Source organism: Onthophagus taurus, chromosome 10, assembly GCF_036711975.1.
Source record: "Onthophagus taurus isolate NC chromosome 10, IU_Otau_3.0, whole genome shotgun sequence".
Lineage (NCBI taxonomy): Eukaryota > Metazoa > Arthropoda > Insecta > Coleoptera > Scarabaeidae > Onthophagus > Onthophagus taurus.
Genome location: NC_091975.1, coordinates 5,675,292 through 5,685,505, shown reverse-complemented (window position 1 = coordinate 5,685,505; position 10,214 = coordinate 5,675,292). Strand labels below are relative to the sequence as shown.

At 34.5% G+C, this 10,214-nt stretch overlaps 2 protein-coding genes and 1 long non-coding RNA gene across 3 annotated transcripts; 1 reads left to right on the top strand and 2 right to left on the bottom strand.

Moving 5' to 3' along the window:
• Positions 1-396: 396 nt before the first annotated feature.
• Positions 397-3,502, top strand: LOC111413724 (uncharacterized). The gene is made up of 4 exons (XM_023044797.2): positions 397-686; positions 735-955; positions 1,112-1,225; positions 1,276-3,502. The coding sequence occupies exons 1-4, from the start codon at positions 564-566 to the stop codon at positions 1,427-1,429; spliced, it is 612 nt and encodes a 203-aa protein (XP_022900565.2). The 5' UTR covers positions 397-563; the 3' UTR covers positions 1,430-3,502.
• On the bottom strand, positions 1,073-3,116 carry LOC111413723 (venom acid phosphatase Acph-1-like). Its single transcript, XM_023044795.2, has 5 exons — positions 2,647-3,116; positions 2,502-2,600; positions 2,210-2,449; positions 1,626-2,156; positions 1,073-1,568 (listed from the first exon to the last, which is right to left on the bottom strand). The coding sequence occupies exons 1-5, from the start codon at positions 2,749-2,751 to the stop codon at positions 1,422-1,424; spliced, it is 1,122 nt and encodes a 373-aa protein (XP_022900563.2). The 5' UTR covers positions 2,752-3,116; the 3' UTR covers positions 1,073-1,421.
• Positions 3,503-7,292: 3,790 nt separating the features above from the next.
• On the bottom strand, positions 7,293-9,839 carry LOC111413662 (uncharacterized). Its single transcript, XR_011641672.1, has 3 exons — positions 9,478-9,839; positions 9,134-9,413; positions 7,293-9,069 (listed from the first exon to the last, which is right to left on the bottom strand). It is a non-coding gene; the product is annotated as an uncharacterized lncRNA (long non-coding RNA).
• Positions 9,840-10,214: the final 375 nt, after the last annotated feature.

Genomic DNA, 10,214 nt, shown 5'->3' with positions numbered 1-10,214 from the left:
ACATAGAATTTCTTGTCGAGCCCCCAAAAGCAACCCGAAAGCTTCGTACCGTTGGTTTCGGAAGGCAACAGCTTTCCCATAATTTATGGCGTTCGTTTAACCTCAAACAGACTGCGAACCCAAACAATTATAATTAATTCCGAACGATGTTTAAAGACGCGACTTTAATTATTCCGTCCTCGAATCAAACGGAAACACCGGAACTGCTTTCGAAACCGTCACGCGAAAACGACTTTTGTCAAGAAGAAGAATGATTCCAGGACGGGATAATGGTTTTCAGATGGCGTTGCCAGATGGATGTACACGATATTATTCGCGTTTCTTTTGTATTCCCTTAAATTCTACTCCATTAAGGCTACGCCATGTCAAGTTTTTTATTTCCTGTGAAAGGGCAATTGAGGTCAAATCCTGCAAGTAATCGAAGCATAAACCGAAAAATTCAAACATAAAATGAGTTATGTATACATTTAAAATTTTCACACCTATTTGTTAATAAGCACCGTTATTCTTAACGTTTCGTGTGCATCTAAAATGATACTTTAAATAGTAACAAAACTTACACGATGTTTCATTTATCCAAGTTACTAACAATTTTTTTAATAATTCGTGTTAATGGGGAGGAATCGAATAAGTTATTAACGAGATCTAAGCGATATTTAGTGTATCCATTGGGGGGACAAGTAAAGGTAAAAAAGTTTTTTAATATCCTTTTAGTTTCTTATTTTTTGGGTTAGATTGTTGTAGGTGTATCTTGGCCCGTACCTTTAGGATTAAAGCAATCGATGGCGTGCGCATTAAATTTGCAATTTCAATATCCGCAAGCCCAGAACATTACGCAGTTGCAAACGTGGCCACCGATAATAACGCGATCTCAAGAGAAGAGATCCCTTGAAAAGGGAGATAGGATCAGTGACCGAATGGCGGCGTATTTGGGTTTGGAATCCATATTAGATAAGTACGGAAATATAATCCGCGATATATTTTCTTGCGTATTTTCAATAAAGTAATCGGATAAAGTTTTCCCGTCCGTCGATATTTTCCTTTGGATTTAAAGGACGTTATTGATATAGAATTTCATACAAATTTTATATTGAATACTTTTGTTTTATAGATATGGATTCAACGGACATCAATGCCTTCTAAGAAGTATCTGCGATAACGCAGTCCATCCATTAAATCATAACGCTAATGGACTATATGGGAGGCTTTTACACATTTTTTTATCGTAAGTAATCAAAAGAAATTTATTTAATTTAATTTTTAATTTATTTTTAGTCCCGATTACGGTGATGGAGAAGTTGATCCTGATTTAGACCAAGAATACGTCAACGCTCAACAAGCTGGTTATTACGGAGTTGATTGCGTTTCGCTTTATCCAAGATGTCCATATGGAAATGCTATTCTTGATATGATATCGATTTTTAAGTAAATACATCTTTATTACACATCGTTTTGAAATCAATATCGGGAATTAAATCTTTGTATAATTCCTTAAACTTCTCAATCGGGCAATTAATCCCACAATTAGGGATCTTTAAAGTTTTAATTTCATCATTTAAATACTTCACCTAAAAAAATAAATCATTAATAAAAAAAATCATTTAAAATTATTTTAAGATACTCACAGAAACGAAATGATTTCCTTTATTATTTTTTGTTAATTCAAAGATAATTGCACTTGCATAGGGAGGGATATAAGGTTTGGAATCGAAAAGATTTAAACCATCCAACGCATAACCTAACGTTGATTCGTGACCCGAGTATAAAAACATCTTTCTTGATTTTGGTTTCAAAGTAGAATTAATTTTTTGGTCGAAATCGTTGAGAATCTTTTTTAAAAAATAACCGATATTAATTTTTTTTAAATCCTCCCCATAACTCCAATAACCGTACACTTGAGATGCTATTGATGTGAGTGGTTCTGGATAAATCGACTTCGTCCAATCGGGCAATGTGAGATTTTGTTCCGATTCTGTTGAAAGTATAAAATACATTTCTATAGCATCGTGGGGATTTCTTATTTGAAATTTTGAGTGCTTTTCGATATATTTGAATGTTTCCATATAAGGGGTAATAAATTTTTCTTGAACTTCTTGTATAGATGGGAGATTATTCCACATTTTCGATTTATAAGGGCAAACTGTTGCACTTAAAAGCTTAAAATTAAAAAATTATACTAAAAATTTAATGAAAGATAATAAAAATTTACATCTTCCTCGTCTTTAGGTTTTACCACGATAGGAATTGGTTGCCAATTTAAGGTTGGGTGCCATTTCTCCTCTGAGTTAGGAGGAAACATCCCTGCTAAAACTAATAATCCACTCGATTGAGTCCTTGTAAAGTGAGTACTTCTTAATTCGATTAAATCCTCGTGATAAAAATTCCCTAAAAATGAATCATAAGTGCTTTTTAAAGCCAACCCAAGATTGTAAACCCCTAATTTTCCTTCCTACAAAAATTATTTTAATTAAATGATTTAATTAATTTTATATATTTATTACATTAGTTAAACCTCCTAATCCATAAGGATAAAATGATTTGTTTCGATGAGGATCAGTTGGATAAAATTTATATGTTGTTCTGGCTCCATGTCTAAACAACTTAATTAAAAAAAATAATTTATGAATAACCCAAAAAAAAACTTACAATTTCAACCAAAATTAATTCATTTTCATTCAAATTTTCACCAATTTCTTCACAAATCCCAAAATAAATAAGTATTAATATCAAAAATACACGTTTTAACTCCATGGTATCCAGCGAATATAACTCAAATAATGAACTTTAACCCCACTTTATCATTAAATACATCGAATACACACGATTTATTCGGAAATATATGTTTTAGCTTAAATATAGTGTATTGGAGCGTTTACATACAGTAAATAGATGGTGTAACAGCTTCTGGTATCAGCAATATCGGTGATAATTGGGACCGGTTTATCTCCCGGTCAGCTATAGACGCGTTAGGTCATTTACATCAGGTTCGGTTTATAACGTATAACGTTGATGTTTATTATAGGCGAAGATGCGTCAAATTAGATAGCATTAATGGGACCCGTATCGCGTTTCCGTCGCGTTTCTATTCAATCGGCGAACGCCGAGGATGACCGTTTTAATAGCTGCAACAGATGTTTCGATTACGGAAACCATTCGGTCAAACACACGTTGAAACCGTTTAAAATTAACGTAAACGACGCGACTCCGTTATTACATTAACTCGGTTTCGCTCGCAACTTGTAATAAAATAGGAAAATTAAAAGACGAAAGTTTAAATCATTTCTAATGGTTTCTAGAAGTGTCGTGTTGCGAGTGAATTAGATTAAATGGTCGACAAGCTGGCATTTACTGCCATACTAAATAACGACGAGTTGTTAAAGGAAAATGAAATTTATTTGAAAGTTAGGAAATTATGTTAGTATTTTGCTTCACTACTCGTGTTTCGAAAATGTAAATGTGTTTGGATATTATTAAAATAAAGTACGTTTTGGAATTCAGGAAATTATGTTTGAATAAAAAGAGAACATATTTATATACTCTTATTAATGTTACATGCAACTTTATAAATCTAATTCGCTATTGATATATTCCTTATAATAAGACTAGTTGTTTTAGACCTTTTGGTTTGTTGAACTTTGAATTCGTACCCGAAGTGTTTTGTAATTTGAACTTCCAGCTGTCTCGAAATACTTAATAATATCTTTTCTTGATGTCTATATTTCTTATCAGCTCTCTTCTAGTCTTACCCAGGACAGTTGGCAACGTTTTCATTTCAGCAACTCTTTACGTGAACTAAAATTAGAACTAAAACTATTTTACGGTAAGATGGGTTGAGTTAAGAATTAATGTTGGGTATGTGAAGAAGTAGATAAGGTTCTGCTTTCGGGCTAAGATTCTAAAATGATTAAACTTTTTGATAAGAGGAAATAGTAGGGCAGAGTTGGGGAGAGATTAGATTTGGGACAATGTGTAGGATTGAAAATGGCTAAGTAAGAATGGGTTGGCAATTTCAAAAAAGGAGACCCTATAATAAATACGACGCTGAGACTGAAGAGTATTTGGAGGTCATTTAGGATGAGAAGGGGACATTCATGCCTTGCCTTGACTATGTTATGAACATTGTGCTGAGTTATATGCCATAAATGTGGCTTTTTGTATTTCTCATCCTAGCTCATTTGCTACTGAGGTGCTCCAATATATGTTGTTAAACTTATTATCTTATTATGTGATATCAATTGCATAATAAATTAAAAATATTCCTTGTTAATAAGATAATTCATTATTATTCGAAATATCATTCAGGTTAAAATTGAAAAGTTTTGAAAACACTTGAAAGAAAATTAAAGTGAATTTCTCGTATAAATTTTTTATTGGGCGAGTTAAATTCCAAATATATATTATCATACGAGTATATAAATATCATGATTATCCCATAACTGAATTAAATTATAAAATATCGAATAAACACAAAATTATTACAACTAATTAACAATAATTCGTGAAACGAATATTTTAATCAACGTGGAAATAACCGGAACAATTATTTCAATAATAAATTCGTTATTGTTTCGAAATTGAGTTCGTTTATGCAGTACTACTTTTGTAGTTTATAGATATTTAAACTTTTGCCCTTCAAATTAATTAAGCTTTAATAAAGGTCTCCTTAATTACTATTAAAATTGGTTTGTCGAGATTAACTAGTTAAAATGGGTGATGTTGAACTTCCTAGGAAATAACGTGACGTGACGTTGTGTGGAAAATTAATTGGTATATAAAAGAGGGTTCTATAACCCCTCGATGTATTGTAGGAGGGGTTATTAAATTTTATCTAGCGATTAAATGGTACATTTGCACTATTTAACAGATAAACGTTTGTAAATTTAACTGAAACTGGCCACAGAATTGTACGTGGGTCGCTAGATATCGTGAGATTTCTGCCTAATTGACCAAAGTTCTCTATGTACCTTTCTTATCCGATCATATACGTGAGTGTGTACGGTTCGTAACCCTTTGCACTACATTAAATTAAAGGTGATCGTGGTGGAAACCTTAATTTTTGCTGACGTCAGAAATGGAAGACGAATATAGTAAAGGCATCTACTGATAGATTTCGAACACGTCCCGACTGGATGTCTGAAAATCAGCGATGCGTGCCAATTGATGTAGGGAAGTATCCGACGAACAACTCTATCCTTGAGGTACATTTTCGGCCTGAGGGAAGAGTTTCCCAGATGGAATTCCGAGCGTTTCTTCTCTCTCTTTTCCCTCGGGTTAGCTTCGGCAATTCATTTAGTTCCTGGTAAAGTGAATTATCACGTGGACATACTTGATTTACGTCTCGTCGAAAAAAAAGTGTCTTTAAAGATACCCGTATGTGTGTCAGATATTTACGAGTGGAACGTTTTAACGCCAAAGGAAAAGCTATTTTAGAAGCACTCAAGGGCGTACGTTCCTGTACCCCTATGCTACTTGGCTCTTACAGAAAGGGTACGAGCAAAAAAGTGTACCTGCTGCAATAAAAGCAGATACGTATCGACCCTTAAAGTAAGAAGCCCTTCCTACCACCGAACGTCCGATATCTTGCGACAGCTTTACTGGGCACTCCCTTTGCTTACGTGGGGATAATTTAATTTATACCGGTTGCAACGAATGGCTTCTGAAAGGAGTTTACAGATAGCTTCTTCGAAAGTAACTTTACGTAACGCATTCAACGTCGAAATCAAAATGGATTTTTAAATCCGATTAAATAATTTTTATCCTGAATTTAATGAAGCAAGTAAATTGTTTTTGAAGGTTATAAAAATAAATAAAAATTTAATAACGAAGCACGTCTCTAGGATAAATGATTGTCGTTTCAAGAGACATTTTGAAGTCGTTTTCTCATTGCAATCGACCGAAAAGCGGTTCCACGACGTACTGCAGCCGCCTCCTCCGCCATTAATCACCACACGTCCGAGGTGAAATACTCCGACCAAGATAATTTACAGTTGCGGCGACCGGATCGACCAATCAATGACGTCACCTCGGGCTACGGCGACATTTCCGCGGTCCGTGACATATTGCCCAAGGAGTCAAATTGCCACGGGGGGCGATTTTGGCCGATCTTTAGCACATAAAAACGAGAAGTAATGGGTGATTCGCGTCGACCAGGTGGGCGTCTTTAACGATTGTCATATTTTCCCCTGATTTATACCCAAAATCCTCCCTAAAACGTTTTTGAATTAATAGTAAATCGTCGGTGCGTTATTAAACTCGACCGATCAATCACACAGGGATTCACACACACTAATCACGTGTCGCTGGGGTTGAACACGCAAAGGGCGGAGTGTGACCTCTGATCGATTCACCCTTTATTGTCGATTGAACGATATTCAATAATATTATGCCGAATTCTAGTTTAAAGATATTCTCGTAAAAATCTTTAAAAACGTTGGCTGAAGATGATCCTGTGAAATTTTTTACATTACGCTCGGGGAAAAACCTATGAATAATGTAGAGTGGAAAAAAAGGCGACGTCCTGATGAAGATATAGTGTTTGGATCGATACATCACATATTTGATTTGTGTGTCGGCGGTGGTTTAGCGGTTCGCCATAAATCAAAAGGGGACAAGCGACATATCAACGGCGGGCGCTCGCCGATGCTGAAACTAAATCATCTTTCGCTACCGCGCTATATTGCAAGAGCCTGACCAACAATTTGGCCCCCGAGACTACAACGTAAATGTGATACCTCAAGACAACGTCTGGACAAAAGAACCCCAACAAAAAATAACGACGTCCAAGTTACGGCCCGATCAATTTAATCGCGACCCCTATGTGCGAATGCAGCATAAATCCATTCGCTATCTATATTAAGGTAGCGATTTACAGTGCTATAATGGTCATAATCGTAAATCGAGTGATGAATGCGCGAGCTTTGTAATTTGTACACCAACCGGCCCGTCAATGGTTAATGGATTAATATCGGTCGTTTTGTAATCAATTACTGTGAATAAATACGGTTTATAATATACTGCTAGTGATGGCGGAGTCAATACCATTTTCATATTGATTGACCCAAATTTTAACATTAATTTTTAAGTATGTACTTTAAATTATATATCATTTCATCTACATAATTATTAGAGGAATTTGCAATACATTTCTCACGTATTAATTTTGATTATTATTAAATGAATATTGTATTTCAATCACTGATCAAACGGCTGAAACTCTTGATATACACAGAATTTAATAATAATGTTTAATAATAAATGTTTTTATTAATAAGTCGCAAAAACGAAAAGAAATAATAATACATTCTTAGAAAATAGACTTATTTTCTGGACGAAGTTCAGTTCGGTTATCAACCAACTGCTCTTCCACTTAATCCAGAATATATGTATAGAAAATATATGTATATGTTACAGACCATATATGTAAACAAGACCGTATACAAAAGGACTAGTCCATATGTAAATGGACTGAAATTATTAGTCTATATGTGTAAGAAGCTTGTTCTTTAATAAACGGACTAGTCGGTTTGAAAAAGGACTAGTCTATTTATAAACGGTCCATCTCCAAATAGACGATATACATATTACTGTAATATTTTAAACAAAAAAAAAATGCATTTTTTATTTATTTGTACAACTTAGACTATTGTGACATTTTGAGTTACATAATACATTATTTTTTCGACAAGCACATTTGTTTGAGTGACATTTAGTCTTACAGTAACATTTATTGAAACCTTGCCCATGCCCAATAGATTGACTTGTAGCCACCGATCTAAGAGAAACTTCTTTATCTTTGGTGATTTCTTCAATTTTCAAAATGTTATCAGGACATATACTAAATTCTGAACGACTGTAGTATTTTGAAATGACTCCTAGTTTTGTACCTTCTAACACTACTGCTAAAACTGACCGAGCATCTCCCCTGCCACGATCGACATCTGGAACAGGAATCCTCACAGTTGATCCAATCTGTGGTTTTGGATGAGTGCTATCTGATATTAATTTCATTCGTTTTGCCTGTGCTTGTAATCCATCATAAGCGCCCTTTCTGGCATTTGCTATGTTTCTGTTTCTATTGCAAAAATTGCAAATATTTTCCAAGGACGTGCTCTCAGCATGCGAGGCATCACGATTAGTGGGATTGAAACAACTACCGCATATTTCATACGAGAGTGTTTGAGTGTTATTGTTATTTTCTAGTGGTACATTTTCGGTCGTTGCTGTTTGGTGCAATTGGGATTGTCCGGTTTGTGTGTTGTCAGTAACAACCAACGTAACCACTTCTTCTAAATCTTTTTCTGTTAAAACACCTTCCAGCGCTGGTTGCTCTGTTTCCAGTTGAACGGTTTCTGTGTTTTCAATCAGAATAGAATTAATCACATTTTCCAGATCTTCTTCGGTTGTTACGCTATCCATTGCTTCTAATGGAATATTAGAAGTTTTTAATCCAATTTTCGGTTTGTCCCCGAACATGGCCTCATATGAAGCCCTTTTATTCCAGAGTGCAAAGATGTGTTCTTCATAAATTGTATGAATCGTAAACCTTGACTCCAATGCTCTGTTTCGTTTTCCAACATCCAAGTTGTTAACATGTTCTCCACGTCTTGATTAGCGCGTTCGACGCTACCCTGACTTTGATTGTGACGCGGTTTTCCATGGACCAGTTTTAGTTCAGGCCACAAACTTTTTAATTCTTCAATAATTCTATTGCAAAATTCGCGTCCATTGTCAGATTGCAAAACTACAGGAGCCCCAAAAGTGGTAAGCGACTTCTTCTGCGCGTTTACTTTCAAGTGGTCGCAGAATAACAAATTTTGTTAAGTGATCCTGGTACACCAGGACAAATCTGTATTTACCATCAGCATGCGACTGATAATCGATTAAGTCTACTTGACATCTGGAATTCAGATCATTGAAGATCATCGGTTTTGATATAATTCCCTTCTTTTCCCATTTTTGTTTCATTTGACATGGAGCGCACAAGTTAATAAAAAGTTAAAATTTCAGTACGCACTATATTCTTGTATTTTTCCTTTGTTTTTTTCATCATGCGATCTCTACCACCATGACCTGCAAGTAAAAAGTGATTTTATTAATTACCTACTCCATATATGACTCCAATTGCAGAACATACCTGTGGATGTGTGTAGTTCTTGAAGAATGTTAAACAACTCGTCGTCATGGACGTAATATATTACATCAACTAAATCATTGTTAAGAGGCACTATCAGTTTTTCTACCCCCTGAACAGATAACACATCATAATGCTTTAAGAGCCAGTGCATTCTTGGACTTTTTTTTTAGCAGCCTTAGCAATTTTTACTTCTTCAATGAGACTACTATATTTTTCTCTCGTTAAGCCACGGTTGTTATCGGCAACGTCTTTTCTTCGTTCATACAGTTGTTCATAAAACCTATTTTATTTTTTTAATTTTAGGTTATATTACTATGTAACAAGTAACTATAATATTAACGTACCTTTGTTTGTGTAATTCCATTGTGGAAATCTATTGCATTAAACAGTAAAAACATTTAAATTTTAACGAATGTCACCACTGTGCTTATTTTGCTGCAAAATATTTTGTAAATTGGAGCAAAACGAGACAAAGACTAAACGGCAACTAGACACTTGCGATTGAACATACAGTCTAAATTACAGTAGTCTGTATGTAAATGGTCTAGTCCGTATATAAAATACCTCGTCATTTCCATACGGTCTGTGCCATCTAGACCGTATAGATACCGCCTAGACCGTATACTTACGGTCTGATTTCATGTACGGCCTGTAACATATATATGAAACAAACATGAAAATCTTTATAATAATACCAACAAAAACAAAATGAAAAAAAAACAAAATAGGGAAGATTTTAACTTAATCTTGAACGAAATATAGCTCAATTCCATAAGGTGCACTAGTAGATCATTATACGTTTTAATATTTTCGTTAATCAAATTTTTAATATCTATAACCCGAAACTTTCTAATTCTAGGTCTAGTGTTAGTTCTAGTTTTAACTGTTATTAGCGCCAGATTGCTGTATATTTTTATACAGAACTATACCTAGAACTAGAAACGTTCGAGTTTAGCCGTCTTAAACGCACGGCAAAATTCAATCAAGGTCTTTATTTTATATTATGAACCTTAAGTCTCAAACTAACAACATTACAAAACACGAATAGAATAAATCAAGCATTTGCTAATTCAAAGTGTGA

Coding starts and splice junctions, on each gene's coding strand:
- LOC111413724 (XM_023044797.2), top strand. CDS start 564: ATGTTTCATTTATCCAAGTTACTAACAATTTTTTTAATAATTCGTGTT. Junction 687..734: donor CATTGGGGGGACAAGTAAAG/GTAAAAAAGTTT, acceptor TTTTTGGGTTAG/ATTGTTGTAGGTGTATCTTG. Junction 1,226..1,275: donor CTTTTACACATTTTTTTATC/GTAAGTAATCAA, acceptor ATTTATTTTTAG/TCCCGATTACGGTGATGGAG.
- LOC111413723 (XM_023044795.2), bottom strand. CDS start 2,751: ATGGAGTTAAAACGTGTATTTTTGATATTAATACTTATTTATTTTGGG. Junction 2,157..2,209: donor AACCTAAAGACGAGGAAGAT/GTAAATTTTTAT, acceptor TTTAATTTTAAG/CTTTTAAGTGCAACAGTTTG. Junction 1,569..1,625: donor AAGGAAATCATTTCGTTTCT/GTGAGTATCTTA, acceptor TTATTTTTTTAG/GTGAAGTATTTAAATGATGA.